At 41.2% G+C, this 16,681-nt stretch overlaps 1 protein-coding gene across 1 annotated transcript in view; it reads right to left on the bottom strand.

The window, feature by feature from the left end:
• Positions 1-16,325, bottom strand: part of Cul4b (cullin 4B) — a 44,790-nt gene extending 28,465 nt beyond the window's left edge. Inside the window, 5 exon segments of the mRNA XM_075957089.1 lie at positions 5,712-5,827; positions 7,953-8,492; positions 9,217-9,295; positions 9,297-9,391; positions 16,235-16,325. Of these exon segments, the coding sequence (XP_075813204.1) occupies positions 5,712-5,827; positions 7,953-8,492; positions 9,217-9,295; positions 9,297-9,391; positions 16,235-16,295 (891 nt within the window). The 5' untranslated portion in view covers positions 16,296-16,325.
• Between the last annotated feature and the right edge of the window lie 356 nt (positions 16,326-16,681).

Raw genomic sequence — 16,681 nt, 5'->3', positions numbered from 1 at the left:
ATTGTGGCGCTCCCAGAAAAGTTTTGTCACACAACAGCATGTAGCAAACAGTGCTTTAATAAGATCAAAAATTATCAAGGACCTTCATTTTGTGATTGCACATTTTAAAAATGATCATTAAAAGATGCGAGAAGTAGGCCAGGCAGTGGTGGAGCACACCTTTGATCCCAGCACTCAGAAGGCAGAATTAGGCAGATCTCTGTGAGTTGGAGACCAACCTGGTCTACAAGAGTAAACTCCAGGACAGTCAAGGCTACACAGAGAAACCCTGTCTCCAAAAACAAACAAAAAAATCCAAGGAGAAATATGTAACAGAGTACGATCCTAAAAGCCATCAATGGGGCAAGTCAGATGTGGTGCTCATGCCTGTCATCTTACACTGAAGCAAAAAGATAATCACGAGTTCAAGATCATAGTGGGCTATGAGTTCTATGTCATCCTGGGTTAGAGGGAGTCCCTATCTCAAAAAATCCAAACAGGGCTGGAGAGATGGTTCAGTGGTAAAGAGCGCTTGTTCTTGCAGAGGATCCAGGTTCCAATTTCAGCACTCACAAGGCAGCTCACAACTGTCTACAACTCCAGCTCCAAGAGGATCTAATGCCTGTTTCTGGCCTCGAAGGACACTGTAGACATGTGGTACACAGGTAATCAAGAAGACAAAATACCCATATATATTAAATTAAATCTTAAAATACAACAAAATAAACAAACAGGTGACAGCAATTAAATTTTGAAAAATAGCTATCAAAACTGTTAAGAAATTTAACTTTTCTTAGTTTCTAAAAAATCAAAAAAAAAGAATTTTAACTTTTCTCCTATAAGACTGACTGCTTGAAATAACTGCATTTTACAACTAATTATAATCTATACTGAGAGATGCATAATTTGCATCTCTTGTGGTCCATCTATCTATAGAACAGAATAGAAAGGAACATTATTTAAGATCTTTTTCCCAAAAAGTTCACCAGAATTCTTATTAATGTCAGAAACAATCTTCATCAGAAATGAAGTATAAACTAAGCTAGCCCGGTCAAACAATAAGACCCTAACTAACAGTGAGAGTCTGTCTCAAATAACAACCAATCTTTATTCAAAGACAGGCTAATCAACCCAAACTAGTGCCTTTAAACATAGCCCTATTTATAATAAACCAAGATTAAACAAGCAAACAAAAATCCCAAAGTATAAAGCATAGCTTCACTCTCAAAGGATTTCAAGATTGTTAAGAAAGGTAATTTTAAAATTCAGGGACAATTATCATTTAAAGTATTGCTTTAAAAATACAATAGGCAAAAAAAAATACAATAGGCTAGGAATGTGTTAACCCCAGCATTTGGGAGGCAGAGTTAGGTGGATCTCAGTGAGAACACTTACAAAGTGAGTCTACAAAGTGGTATACAAAGTGAGTGCCTGGATAGCCAGGTATTTGTCAAATAGTGAGATCCTGTCTTAAAAAAAATTAAAAATAAAAAGCCCTGTGTGGTGGTACACACCTTTAATCCCAGTCACCTAACTCTTCATAGTGAGTTAGTTCCAGGACAGGCAGGGCTATGTAGAGAGACCCCGTCTCAAAAAAATAAATAAATATTTACGTTAAAAAACAAGAAGACAGTATGTGTTTACTGAAAACATATTGGAAACATTGTGCTAAAAATTAAACGATATCTCAGAATAATCTAAGGAACAGTCACAAAATAAAAACTTAAAAATTGTATTTTGAGGCAAGGTCTCCCTATATAAATCAGTCTCCCTTGCACTTAAAATCTTCCTGCCTTAGCCTCTGAAGTGCTGAGATTACAGCATGTCCTACTATTACTATGTACTTGTGACTTTAGGACAAAAAAATGCAACAGCAAGTAAAATTAAATACAAGAAAGCAAAAATAGGGGCTGTAGAGATGGCTCAGAGGTTAAGAGCAGTGATTGTTCTTCCAGAGGTCCTAAGTTCAATTCCCAGCAAACACATGGTGGCTCACAACCATCTGTAATGAGATCTGGTGCCCTCTTCTGGCCTGCAAGTATACATGCAGACAGAAAACTGTAAACAAAATAAATCTTTAAAAAAAAAAGAAAGCAAAAATGTTGTGATCCAGCTGCCCTCACTCCCCCTGACTGACAGTGGAACTTCCTTGTGGTCTGTAATTGACAAGGATGTTTGTGTTCTTTCTGACCAGTGGGTCTCCACAGAAGTAGAGGTATAAAAAGGTTGCTGGGCAAAATAAAGGTTACTGTTCTTTCACCTGAAAAGAAGCCTCCATGTCTCAATCCCTGCACCCCCCCCCCAGTCTTGGCTATCCAGGCTGCGCTGGCTGCAGCACAAAAATACACACAAAAAATTAGGTATGTTCTTTAAGCACGCAAGGAATTAAAATCAACATATCAAATATATCGTCAAATCAAAAACTCAGGGAAAATATTTAAGGTGAATAGGGCTCATTAAGAGCTATAATGAATATATGTAATGAATTGAAATATACAAATACCTTACTGCAATTACACTGGCTGTGCACCAGCATACCCAAATAAAGACTACATATACAAATGGAAGCACAGTGGCTGTTCCAATAGTTTTTTTCCCTAAAGCTGTTTTGAACACTGCTGTAAAGTGGGTATTTAAGGTGCTGTGGTGTTATTAGTGAAGCAGCACAGTAGTGGAAAATCAATTGGAGTTAACAATAAAACATCTTAGTTCGACTTTCCTTGTTCAGCCAATAAGTAACTTTGGGTGGGTTATTTAAATTCTGAGACTCAGTCTCCTTGTTGTTAAAGTGGTGATAAAAACTATTATATATTTAAGAGTATAATGCTTTAATTTAAATGAACTACTAGAAAATGGATCTGCTTTGCAGGTTTTACCATACACAGTATGTCGACCCCACAGACTCTTTAAGACCTTTCTCACTCTAATTTCTCAATTCTACTTTTGTTATTTTACAATTCAGGAGGCATGTCTAAAATATGCCAAAAGAGCCAAATGAGGACTTACCCTACTGTCACCACCAGCTGACATTTATACAGCACTCTACCTGCTGATGACTGCTGTGTTGGCCGTACACTGACTAATTTTCACAGAACAGAAACCAACGATCTCAATTTAACATAATGCAGATTTTCAAAAAGGTATACTGTGGTTTGTAACATATGTGACTATAACTAACATCAGCTCAATTTGTGTATCAGCGTTTCATTAACCTGTTGTTTTCTTTTACAAATCTTATTTGATTATTAGATTAGCGACCCAGAGAAAAAGACAAGGCAGGTAGTAGCTTGCCTGTTTTATAGTGGAGGAAAGTAAAGCTGAGGGTGTTTATTTACTGTTTTGTCCAAGATTAGAAAGGCAGTCACAGTGAAAATGAGATCCAAATGTGGCCTCTAACTCCTATGCCAGAGTTTGTCATCAACAGACTCACACTCTACAACTAAAACACAAGAAATACAAATGCTGAAATATTGAACATTTCTTACAAGTTTACTAAACAGAAGTTATTTTTAAATACAAATGGCTGATGATATAAGGAAAAACAACTTCTTAAATTAGTTGTGTCAAAACTGCAGTGAGGAAAACTTGGAAAATCAGGAAAAGCAAATAACTTCAAGTTAAAGTATTGGACTATATATAGTTGCTGCTCATTTCAGAAGTAGACTGACAGATAGAAAAAACTCAAAAAAAGTACAAAAAGCTACTATTAAGAAAGAATGAGACTGGGTGGTGATGGTACATGCCTTTAATCCCAGCACTTGGGAGGCAGAGGCCAGCCTGATCTACAAACTGAGTTCCAGGACAGACTCCAAAGCAAAAGAGAAACTGTCTTAAAAAAACAACAACGATAATAATAATTATAAAGAAAGAATGAGGCCCCAGGCAGTGGCATCAGAAATGTTCAATCCTAGCACTCAAGAGGCAGAGGCAGAAAGATCTCTGTGAGTTCAAGGCCAGCCTAGTCTACAGAATGAGTTCCAGGACAGTCAAGGCTATATAGAAAAGTTTTGTCTTAAGGGGAAAAAAAGAATCAGGTAGGACCAAGGAGATGGTTCATCAGGTAAAGGTGCTTACCACCAAACCTGCCAACCTGAGTCTGATACCTAGGACACCCATGGTAGAAGGGTTTAATTTCTGCAAGTTGTCTTCTGACTTCCACATGAGACATAGATGTGAACTAACACCCCCACACACACTCTCTCATATACACACAATTTTTCTTTAAATTAAGTTCTTTTTTTAAAGATTTATTTACTTATTATGTATACAGCATTTTGTCTGCATGTATGCCTGTGGCCAGAAGAGGGCACCAGATCTTATTATGAATGATAGTGAGCCACCATATGGTTGCTGGGAAATGAACTCAGGAAACTCAAGACCTCTGGAAGAACACAGCCACTGCTCTTAACAACGAAGCCATCTCTCCAGCCCTAAATTAAGTTCTTTAAAGGAGGTGAGGGGTGGCAAGATGACTCAGTAGGTAAAGGCACTTACCATCCCTGGGACCCACAGGGCGGAAGGAAAGAACTGAACCCCCTAAGTTGTCCTAAGACTTCCACACATGGTTTACCCATACACATATACACACAGAATAAATGTATTTTTTTTAAAAGAGAGAAAGTCAGAACAAAGGATGTGAGACTTGATCGGGGGAGGGAAATGGGAGGAGGTTGCGGGGAGGAGGCAGAAATCCTTAATAAATAAATAAATTAAAAAAATAAATAAATAAAAATAAATAAATAAATAAAGAATAAAAGCCATTAGTAGATTAGATTCTGATTTTTGATGAGATTCTTTGGCACAGAAATAATGTCCTAGGCACAAACTGTTAGAGAAATAGGGATGTATGGGAACTTGAAATGTTCAAAAATATTAATTTGGTGTGTTTTTGAATTTGATCCCCAGCACCGTGAAAGAGATAGAAAACATGCCAAAATGTCATGCAATCACTGGAGGCATTTAAAGGCTTTGTTGTCTTTATTTACTTAATGTATGAGGTCAAAAATAAATTTAAAAATCAAATATGCAGCCTAACTAACCAAGCTGGAAACTAAAAAAAAAAAAAAAGAAACATTGTAATCATCTGTAATATATTTGGACTCTTGTTTTAAATAAAGAGATGACAATTCTTTTTAAAAAAAAAAGAACAAAGGATGTGAGAATGTGAAGAGCTGCATGTCTTGAGGCCGTTCTTAAAGGTAGGTAACAGAACTAAGAAAGAATGCCACAACAGAAATGACATCCCACAGAAAAAACTTCTAGGATCCCTGCTATAGCGTTATAGTCTAGCTCATACCTCAATTATACCAAAATTTAACTGAGTTCTTATCAGAAGTGCCCAATTATGTATCCCCAATTTAAGTAAGGCTATGTGCTGTGACCATAAAATGGAAGGTAGCAATTAACTAGTAATGAACCAAAGAATCTACTACAGAACATAGTTCAGAAAGTTAAAACACACGGGTATGGAGAATGGATCAGCAGGTAAGAGCACTCCTCCATGACCCAAGTTTGATTCCCAGCACCCTCTTGTCAGGTAGCTGACAACCACTTTATTACAGCTCTAGCGGCATCCTAAGCCTCTGGTCATCAAGGGCATCTGCACTCACGGGCACACGCATGTTTCAGCACGGACACACGGATACACACACAAATCTTTAAAGCAGGGAAATACAAATGCATGCCATCTTGACTGATATTAGTCAAATCTGGTTTTATACACTAATACATACCTGGTAGAGTTCTTCTAAATTATACTTAATTGAAGTACTATTCTGAATAGCTTCCACGGCTTCTTTCAGCTTCTGCCATGTCTCATCTGTATAGTTTTCTGGTAATTTAGGCTTATCTAAATAATATGCAAAAAGTTATTAGAAAAATAGGATATGGTAACTAAAGAACTATAAAATAGAACAGCATTGCTATTTTAGAACCTTTATTATACCTCAATATTAAAGTAATATTGAGTATTTATTATAACTCAATATTAAAAGTTCAGTATAAACAAAATTTAAGATGCCAAAATACTATTAAGTCATTTTGATTCACCTATGAAAATTGAAGGTAAAGGTTTTTTTTTCTCCTATTGATTGTATTGCTTCAAAAAAATTCAAGAATGATAGATTAAAAATAGCAGTCCTGATCTTATTTTAGCATGTGTAAAACTGAAGCTGACATAAATCTTGTAGTTAAAACACTGAGTATGTAATATGTGAAAAGTATTTTAGAAACTTCTTAGAAATTCTCCCAATAAAATACCCACAGTGAATATTAACACTTCTATTTTACAACTTAAGAAACTGAGTCTCGAACTCATTTGGCCACCATAACTAGTCAATGGCAAAGCTGGGATTCCAATCTAGGTCTGTTTGACTCCCTAATTATGCAGCAATCACAGAAAAGGAGGGAACTGAATGAAAATTTAAAAACAAACCAGCACCCAAATGGCTCCAGAACCAATAAGGTATTTTCAGACTGAAAAGAAACCTTAATCTAGACTTTAAACTTTATTCACCAACGATAAGTGAAACAAATTAGATTCCAAATGCATTAATGCCTTCAGGAGAAAGAAAAATAAACTCTGAAATTAATTTGCAAATGCAATTAGGGGGCTGGAGAGATGGCTCAGTGGTTAAGAGCACTGCCTGCTCCTCCAAAGGTCCTGAGTTCAATTCCCGGCAACCACATGGTGGCTCACAACCATCTGTAATGAGGTCTGGTGCCCTCTCCTGGCCTGCAGGCAGACACAATACTGTATACAATAAATAAATTATATCTTTAAAAAAAACTGCAATTAGGATCAAAGCTCATTTCTTGAAAAATTCCTTCCCTATTAAATCATTTATCTTTAAGTGAAGTAATGAATGAATTCGTAGATACAGCTCAAATTCACTTTAGAAAGCTCTACAAGTAAGTTGAAAAGAATGTAACTGGAGAGCCTGAGAGTGGAAAGAGGGTAATACAAGAAGAGAAAGGGTTAAAGCCAGACAATACTATAAGCCCCTCCGCTAGACAAATAGCACACTGCTCTTTTCCACAGCAACGTTTCCAACAGACACAGAGTAAGCATTTCATCCAGTGCTAATACTTAGGAACAGGACACTTCTGGTAAAACCTAAGTTCATTCATTTACTTCCCCAGCTTTAAGAAACATTCTAGCATCTATTATGTGCTAGCTGAGGATGGTGAAAAAAATATCAGAAAAACAGAGATACATTCAACAGATAAGAACTTAGCTCAAATACATTTTAAATGGTGACTTTATATATTCACTGGTGCCTACACCACACTCCGAATCAGTAATCTCAAACACAGCCCGCTCCAATTTCCTAATAGCTTCAGGTCAACCCTTGGAACGCACGTTTTCGTGAGGAAAGATGTAGTTAACTATTTCTAGCTTTCGTGGTCGAGTCCCTGCTGCTGTGTACACACAGCCCGTTTTCACTCAGACTTTACCTTTGGGAAGAAATACAGAAAGAAAAAAAAACCCAAAGATTTTTCACTAAATACTCCTCCCACAGTGAGTTTCACAAACACAGTACTCTATACTAAGAACATAAAACTATCAACCTTGTACCTGCATTTTTAGGGGCTGGAGTATGTGGCCTATAAAAATAAAAATCTCAGTAGTACCAAGACTCGCTATGCACCTAAAATGTTCCTCTTTAGACAAGTTTCTCACCTGTAAAATCCGCACCATACTGTGTTTTAAGGAACAACAGATAAGATATAATGGATTGAAACAGACCTCAAAAACATTGCACGGAAACATTAAAGAGTGTGCTTCAGAGCAAGGACACAAACACCCCAGAAAAGGAACCCGCTACCAAAAATAGGGCCTCCCTTCCACTCACTGATTATGCATAAAACATTAGGCGACCTCTATACTGTTTAATATATTAACATCAACAGCGCACGTGACTGCTCAAGTGTCAAATTCTTAGCAAGTGATTATGGATTTTGGCCTTGGTTACCTTTAAAGTTCTTGATCACTAACTTCTTAGCTGAGCCAGGCTTGCTGTTAGCAAAGCTAGAGACCGTGGTAGATGATTTAGACAGGCCGTTTGCATGGTGCACTGAAGCCACAGAAGAAATTAACAAACTCTTATTTTTAAGTTGCTGCTGCTGCTGCTGTGAGGTTGCAGCAGTGGGCGATGATGAGGAAGATGAGGAAGCCTCCTCAGCCATTTTCGTTTCAAACCCTACAAACTCCAGGGTGTCTTCAAAACGCAGCTTCTTCTGTATCGGTAAGTGGCTGGAAGTGGCCACTGGAACCCCGAGGCAGCAGGACGAGGTTGAAGGGGACGCCGAATCTTTAGGTTGTGGAGGGGTGGAGGAAGTGGTGGAATCAAAGTCTTCTCTCTCGTTACTACTGTTACTGCTGCTACTGCTGCTGCTGTTTAACTTTCTCTTCTTGGCAGAGGTGGGCGGAGTGGTGCTGGTATTACCATCAGTGGCTGATCTGACCTCCTGAGCAGCAGCAGAAGCAGCAGAGGGATTGGGGGAAGAAAAACCTGTTGGAAACATGAAAATAGCGGGGTCAACAGGCAGAGGAGCATCAAAATCCTACGTTTATGTGCCTGCGTGCGTGGAGGAGAGGTGGCAATGTTGAAGGGGGAAGGGAAGAAAGAGAGGAGAAACACAGAGGACGAGAAGGAAAGTGGAGGGGGGCACACCGAGGAGAATGGGAGGGCTTGGGAAGGCAGATAGGCTGCCACCGGCAGTGAGAAAGAGGCGGGGGAGGGAAGCGGAGGAGGCAGACAGGTAAACGGCTATGCCGTTCCCCCTCCCCTGCTTATCGGCCTCTCTCCCCCACTTTCTGCTGGAGAGACTCAGGGAACCAGTGAAGCTTGCAGCTCCTCCTCCTTTTCTCCCTCTCGGGGAGGGGAGACGCCGGGCTGGAGGGGGGAGGGGGAGCGAGCCGAGGCTTGTTATTGTCAATAGCACAAGAGGCTAAAGATGGCGCCACTTCCGATCACGCGGCACCCGTGGAGAGGCGGCGTCACCCTCGCGGAGTGGGGGGTGGAGAGGAGGACCCGAGTGGCCCGGGAGGCGGGGGTGCCGGCTCACCGAGAGGCGGCTGAAGAGCCCGCGGAGCTCGCTCGCTCAGGGCAGCTCGCTCGAGCTCCGGCTCCCGCACCCCTTCCCTGCCAGCACCCTCTTCACCGGGGCTCCCTCACCACCAGTCACCCCTTCCTTAAAGGTCCCGCGGGGAGCTTCGCGCCACAGCGTCCTTACCGGAAGTGCCTGGGCAGACACTTTTCATAGCTCCCTGATCCAGAAGCCTTGGGGTCCGCTCGACTTGAGGTGGGGGGGGGTGGGGGAGGGAGCACTGGGGGTAAAAGAGGTGGATAGGGAGGACGGGGCGGGTCCTGGAGACACCTTCGGTCCTCTTGATTGGAGGTTTCTGAACCTGAGGAGGGCGGGGAGATAGGTGGGGAGGACGGGCGGAGAAGCGGGAAGGCTCCGTGAGGCAGAGTAGGTGGTGCATGCTAGGGGCGGGCTGAACTAGCTGGGAAAAAAGAGGGTGGGAAGAAAAAAGTAAGTGGATAGGAAACTTTGAAAGAGAAACGGGACTGAGGAGGAGCCGCAGGGCCACAGGAGGAACCCGAGAGATCGGGAAAGCCTAAGTCTGCCTCCGCTAGAGAGGGCTAGCCCTGTGTTCAGAGAGCGGAGAAGCCTAGGACGAAAGTTTCCAACTCGGTGGAGCAACACATGGCTGGGTTTTGTCTGTGACACAACACCCCACAGGGCCCGCATTTTGATTGTCTCTATAATGACACCAGCTGTAAAGCCATGAGCATTTTTTAAGGTGGCTGGCGAGAGGAGGGGTACATTCTAAGGCCAAGTAACAGCCCCACCCGGCACAATTTCAGGGTCCGTCCTCCCACCCCATCAGTCAGTAACTTGGTAATTTGTAGCCCAAAGCTAAGACTTACTTCCTCCACTTACAAACTCTCATATTGGCAAAAGTCTGTTTCCTTACCAGTGTGTTTCATAAGACAAAGTTTTACATGTGATTTTTGGCAGGAAAAAAAAAAAGCAAAACCTCCGGCCAGGTGGGGACAGTATGGGTTTAATTCCTGCACTAGGGAGGCAGAGGCAGGCGTTAACCCTGTGAGTTCGAGGCCAGCCTGGTGTACAGAGCAAATTCCTGGACAGGCTCCAGAACTACTAAGAAACCCTGTCTCGAAAAAAAAAAAAAAAACCTCCGAATTTGGTTAAATTGCCAGCAATAAACCTGTCAGAGACCAGCTTAGATAAAAAATACCACTTATCTGGGTAGGGGTCTGGCTGGGGATTAGAAAATTTGGGAAGTCCTTAGGACCTAACTTAATCTGGGGGGCATTCTTAGCCAGCGCACTGACAAATCCCTGTCTTTCCAGCATTCTGGAGGCCAAGGCTGAAACAGAGCTAGTGTGAGGCCAGGCTGGACTATGCAGACTCACAAGACAACAAAAGTTAATCTTAGGGTATTCTCAGCAGGAGAGACAAACTCAAAGAAAACTATGGTTGCCAGTGTGTGTATTGTTTCTGCGTTTTAAGTAAATAGCTTGTATGGAACAGTTCACATGCTCTATGCCGCCCCTGAAACCCACCTTTGAAAAGCCAGGGAAGGAAAAAGCCTCAAACTTCTCTAATATTATAGGTTTTTTTTAAGGGCTAGAAATTACTGTGGGGAAAAGCACGTGTGGAATAGTCAAGACAAGATAAACACAATGTTCACGCTAGATCTCAAAATGGGAGTTGGCAAGAGGAGAGAGGAAGTGTAGTTTTCAGCTGTGAAAGGTTTTTGTTTAATGTAAAGAGCAATGAGACTAGAAGCTAGGATGTCAGGTTGAAATATGGAGAATGAAATTTCAAAAGTGCCCGGGACCGCTGTGGTTCTACATGTTTGTAATCCCAGTGTTTTGGAAGAAGAGGCAGGAGGCTTGCCAGTTTGAGTTATATAGCCTAAAACTCTATACAAAAAAAAAATGTCTGGTACACCAAACATTTGGTCTGTCATATAGGAAACGGTGGGCAACAAGGCGAGGCTTTCATATGGAGAGAACTGGGTAGAGTAAGAACAGCTTCGAGTGATAATTAAGAATGAACACTGCAAGTCAATCACCTTTCTAACCAGAAGGCCGCACGCCTCGGTGTCCTGAAAAGCCCTTACTATGCAAATTTTCCAGAAAGTTGCCATCTTAAGCTGAGTATGACAGCTCACATTTGTATTTCCAGCACTAAAGAGGCTGAGGCAAGAGGATTGCTTTGAGTTCAAGCCCAGGCTGAACTAAAGAGAAGATATTTCAATGAAAAACAAAACTGGGCCGGGCGGTGGTGGCGCACGCCTTTAATCCCAGCACTTGGGAGGCAGAGGCAGGCGGATCTCTGAGTTCGAGACCAGCCTGGTCTACAGAGGTAGTTCCAGGACAGGCTCCAAAACCACAGAGAAACCCTGTCTCGAAAAACCAAAAAAAAAAAAAAAGAAAACTGGCCAGCACCTTTGTGCTAGTGGCTGAGAGCCTGCTGAAAAGCTCTAATGGAATTCAGGCCCCAAGGGCCCATGAAAGATGAAAACCAGGCCTGCAAGTTGACTTGGGGAAAGAATCTGTGTTTCAGCACAGGGCAGTGCTTGCTAATTGTCACTCTTTCCCCAGCAACCATTAACTGCCAGCAGGACCCTAGGAGGAGAGGAATCTCACTAGCCCCACCCCCAGCAACTGTAGACAAGGTCTGGCTAAGTCTCTCAGGCCAGACTTGAACATATGTGGTAGCTCAGACTGTATTTCAATTCTCCTGCCTCAGGCTCCCAAGCAGCTTACGTTGAATGACATACTTGTGGAAATTCTCCAAGAAATATCCCTGAGTGTTATGAAAAAAAAACTTTTTCCTTAAATGACAAATAATTATCTTTCTTTTCACATCTTATAACCTAATAATAACCTTACACATTTAGCATATCTTAATAAGGATATGCAATTTTAATAATTTTTTCTTAAGTGTACACTTTGTCATGCAAATCGACTTAAATAGCACTGTGCCATGAGAGGACTGGGTTTTATTCCTAGACCCTTAGGCCAATTTTAAAAAGAGAAAAAAATAGTTGGGTGGTGGTAGCGCATGCCTTTAATGCCAGCATTCTGGAGGCAGCTGCAAGTGGATCTCTGAATTCAAGGCCATCCTGGTCTATACAGTGAGTTCTAAGTCAGCCAGGGCTGTATATTATAACAGGCATTAATATGAAATACATTTTACAGTGAGTTATGGGGGGACCAGGGAGATTTGCTTTGTCATGGACAACAGATCATGTGTACCTCCTCATCCCCTCTCCACTCTCAGGGATAAAATGGTTTCATACCCTCAAATGTGTTTTTAAAAGGATATTTATCAGGATGTATGTGCACCTGAGTGTGTGCACGTATACCACATATGTGCAAGTGCAAGTGCTGATGTCAGAAGAGGACATCAAATCCCCTGTGACTGAAGTTACAGATGGCTGTGAGCCTCCATGTTGGTGCTAGGAACCAAACTTAGATGCTCTTAACTGATAAGCCACCTCTCCAGCCCCCCAAAATACATTTTGAGGTTGAATTCACTAACCACACAATAGTCAAGATGTGTAACATAGAAAAACATACACTTAAAATGTGTTCCACAGGGGGCTGGAGAGATGGCTCAGAGGTTAAGAGCACTGCTTGCTCTTCCAGAGGTCCTGAGTTCAATTCCCAGCAACCACATGATGGCTCACAGCCATCTGTAGTGAGATCTGGTGTTCTCTCCTGACCAGCAAGCATAAAAACAGAACACTGTATACATAATTAATAAATGAATCTTTAAAAAAAAATGTGTTCCACATAAAGAAGCTTGTATCTTGTGAGTTCAACTCATTGCCTTAAAAACATTCATTAAACTCTACAATGTACACTTACTACAGTGAGGTGCAAATATTATTGGTATTCCTTTAAGCAGCCTTTATAAAAGTAACTCTATGCATACAGGAAAACATAAAGACTATTTTTCTATTGTTCATTCCCTTATTTCTGTAATATATGTATATACATACACACACATTTTGTTGGCTTTTCGTTTGGTTGGTTGGTTGGTTTTTGTGAGATAAGAGGGTTTCATTTTGTAACTCAGGCTAGTCTTGTTCACAGCCCTTTGCCAACCTCAGCCTCCTGGAGGCTGGGATTAGAGATGTGAACTACCACACCTGGCTGGTTCCCTTTTTTGATCATGGAGATTCCCCAGAGTACTTGGTTGTAGCCCTCTCAGACAAATCATACTTGCTATCAGTCAGACACTTGTGGAAGTTTGGTTACACACTGAATGGGATTTTCCTTGAAAATAAGAGATTGCTTGTTCAGGAGACACTGAATGTCCCTGAAGCAAGCCTTAAGAATATGTGAGACACAGTGCTTGGGGTTTACTATGATGATTTGCATAGATGTCTTATCTTGTACTCCCACAGTTTCAGAGTTAAGAATTCAAGACTCAAGCTGGATGCTAGTGATTATAACTAAGGACTTATGCCAAATATTTGGGTGCTGTGCTACTGAGTTACCCAGTGTGGTAGACACTTCATTATCCTTCAAAGTTGAAGGGCTTGTATGGCAACAGTATGAAGTTCTGTGGGGTAGAAGAGTAAGCATCACCAAATTGATGGTTTTTGTTTATACACATTAAAATATAAATTTCTACCTAAAAAAAAGATATGTGCGTCAGGAGAATCATGTGATTGAGGCCAGTCTAGGCTATATAGGCCTTTGTCTCAAGACACATAAAGAGACACAAGAGTAGAGGTGAACACTTGTAATTCCAGCATTTGGGAACCAGAGACTGAAGAATCACGAGTCCAAAGCCAGCCTCAGCAATACAGCAAATTTCAAGTCAGCTTGGGCTTTGTGATACCTTGTCCGAAAACAAAATAAGAACTATAAAAAGGACAGATAATGAAGGATCATGATCCACTATTTAGGTAAAACCCTTTAGATGATAAATGTAATGCATGCAAACAATAAAACCAGAGACGGAGCACTGAAAACATTTGAACCTTTAGCCTCTCAACTCAGAGACTTCATCAGTCACGTCTGTGGACCTCTGGAAAGGCAGATTTATAAACTGAAACAACCAGGCCATTCTCCCTGAGGACTTGATGGAGGGAGCTAGACCAGTCACAGATTAATTCTCCCTATGGTGATGCCAAGCACTCACTTACCATGGAGCTGCTCGGCCCCATTTATACTTCTGCTCACTTCATCAATGATTACCACAATTCCCCACCCCCTGCTTTAATGTTTGCTCTTATAATGGGTTCAGGGTTTTTGTCTCACAGAAAGGCCAGTTTAAATTTAAATCAGCTGTTCCCTCTGATTTCACAATAGAACCACCTGGGGGAAGTTTGGGGGGGGGTTCTCTGTTGTTTTTTAAATCTTGGACTGGTAGAGCACTTGCCTAGCATGTATGAAGCACTAGGTTTGATCCCTAGTAGCACAAGAGAAACGTTCTGCCCTGATGGACTCAGTCCGAACCAGAACAAACCCTTCCTTCCTTAAGCTGCTGTGTGTGCTGTATGCGTTGTCACAGCAATGAGAAAGTAACTAATGTGAACACCAAGCTTTTTTCTTATGAAAAAGGAAGATAGCAAGAAATACGTCTATCAGCCAAGAGTGGTATTTTGTTCTGGACAATCAGTTCATTCCCTGGCTAAACCTTCAACCAGAGAGAGGGAGAAATCAGCTCCTTCCTCCTCCTCCCGGCAAAATCCAGGTAAATGCTGAGTAAACAAAGCTTGCCTGAGAGCCCATTTGAGTCTGGTCACAGAGTACACAGAAACAACCCTTGCTCTCAAACTCTTCTCCGTTGGCCTAGTGGGTGAGGCAGTCATGAAAGGAATTGTGCCAGAGACTCCTGGCTCTGCCTGAGGCAGAAATGGAGACTGATGGGATGAAGCGGAGAAAAGAGGCAAAACTGAGCTTCACCTTCTGAGAAAGAAATTCAGCTGAAAGCATTGGAGCTGACCAGGCAAGAATGAAAAGGGGTTGAGAGCATCAAGGAAGAACATAAAAGACACATTTAAATCCTAGAAGAGAGGGAACTCAGCAGGGCCAGATATCAGGAGATGAGTTACTAAGGCCCAACTTTCCATCTGATTAGATGCTGGAGTACTAAAGAGGGGAAGCAAGGCCACATTGCCTGTGTGCTAGCAATTCCTAGGCCCCTTAGCACTAATGCTTAGTCATAAGTCCTACTTTCTGTTGAAGCTGTGGCCTTACCTGAGTTGCAGTGGTTTAGGAATCAAGCCGAGAACCTCCAAAGGAGAGAAAGGACCCGAGAACATACAAAATAGGACCCGATAAAACCAGAATACTATGCTACTAATGTATGAGAAAGTCAAATGAACAAAATCATCATTTTGAAAACTGTGAGCAGTGGGCCAACGCTGGCTTTTTGCTGTCTGTGTAAATAAAGTTTTATTGAATCATGGCCATACTCATTCCTTTGCATATTTTCTGTGGCTGTATTTGGATTAAAACAGAGTTCAGAGTTGTACTTTGTTGTTATTTTGAGACAGGGTTTCTCTGTGTAGTCCTGGCTGCCCTAGAACTGACTCTGGATTAGGATGGCCTCAAACTCACAGATTCAAAAAAAGAAGGTGATTTAAAGCATGCTAAGGATTTTTTTTTTGTATTAGGGATAAAGCATTTTAAGGGTTGCATATTTCCATAATATACTGCTAACACTTGAGTGTGATACATGCCTATGAACATGGTATTTGAGAAGCAGAGGGAGGAGGATAGCCTGTGAGGCCAGCTTGAGATAAGAGCAAGCTCCTGTCTGAAAACAATTAAACAAATGTTATGTCGTATTTAATCTGGAAAAGATCAGGGCTTATTTAAGCACACTGTTTCAAACATTTTACAACAACCAAAAACACTATCTAATGAATATTACACAGGATATATTTGAAATTGAATTAGATCAAGTGAAAGGTGTATTTGAATTTGTGAGAGATTATAATATGACCCCTCAAGAAATATGTTGGTATATGACTCCATCTTCTGATGATTGCTGATTGGCTCACACAATAAACAATGCAAAATTTCATTAAACTTTAAATAACAAAAGCCTAAGTGTCCTTTGACGGTCCTCCCCTGGAGAAAAATGTATTCCCGCCTTGTCCTTTTGTCATTTTACCATTCACTCCCTGCTTAGCCACTTGGGTAACAACCATAAGGCTGTAACTAGGTTTTACTAGTTCACTCACTGTTATCTTCTGAGTTGGAGTCATTCTCTCTTCTTTCTCTAGAACTAGTTGGACGTGACATCCTCTCTTTGGGAGCTGTGAGAAAACAGAGAACTCACTTGTAAGGCAGTTTTAAGAAAATCCTCAAATTTGGGTAGACTATTCATCCGCTCCCCCTTATTGCCTTCCATTATGTGGGCTTCTCTTACATGCTGGGGTTGAACCCCAGGCCTCATGCCTACATTACGATTCATATAGTTCATTTTCCTCTTCCATGTAAAGATGATCTGAAAGTAAAACATGTTTTATTTTTAATATCGGAAATTGGAATTCCAACTCTACCCTGCTGTTTTAAATTACAATGCCTAGTCAGACTTGTATAACATGCCTTTAATCCCAGCACTTGAGACTGAGGCAGGCAGATCTCTGAGTTCAAGGCCAGCCTGGTCCACAGACATCTAGGACTGT

This window comes from Microtus pennsylvanicus, chromosome X (assembly GCF_037038515.1).
Source record: "Microtus pennsylvanicus isolate mMicPen1 chromosome X, mMicPen1.hap1, whole genome shotgun sequence".
NCBI classification, from domain to species: Eukaryota; Metazoa; Chordata; class Mammalia; order Rodentia; family Cricetidae; genus Microtus; species Microtus pennsylvanicus.
Note: the sequence above shows the minus strand (reverse complement) of the source record. Positions and strands in the feature narration are given on the sequence as shown.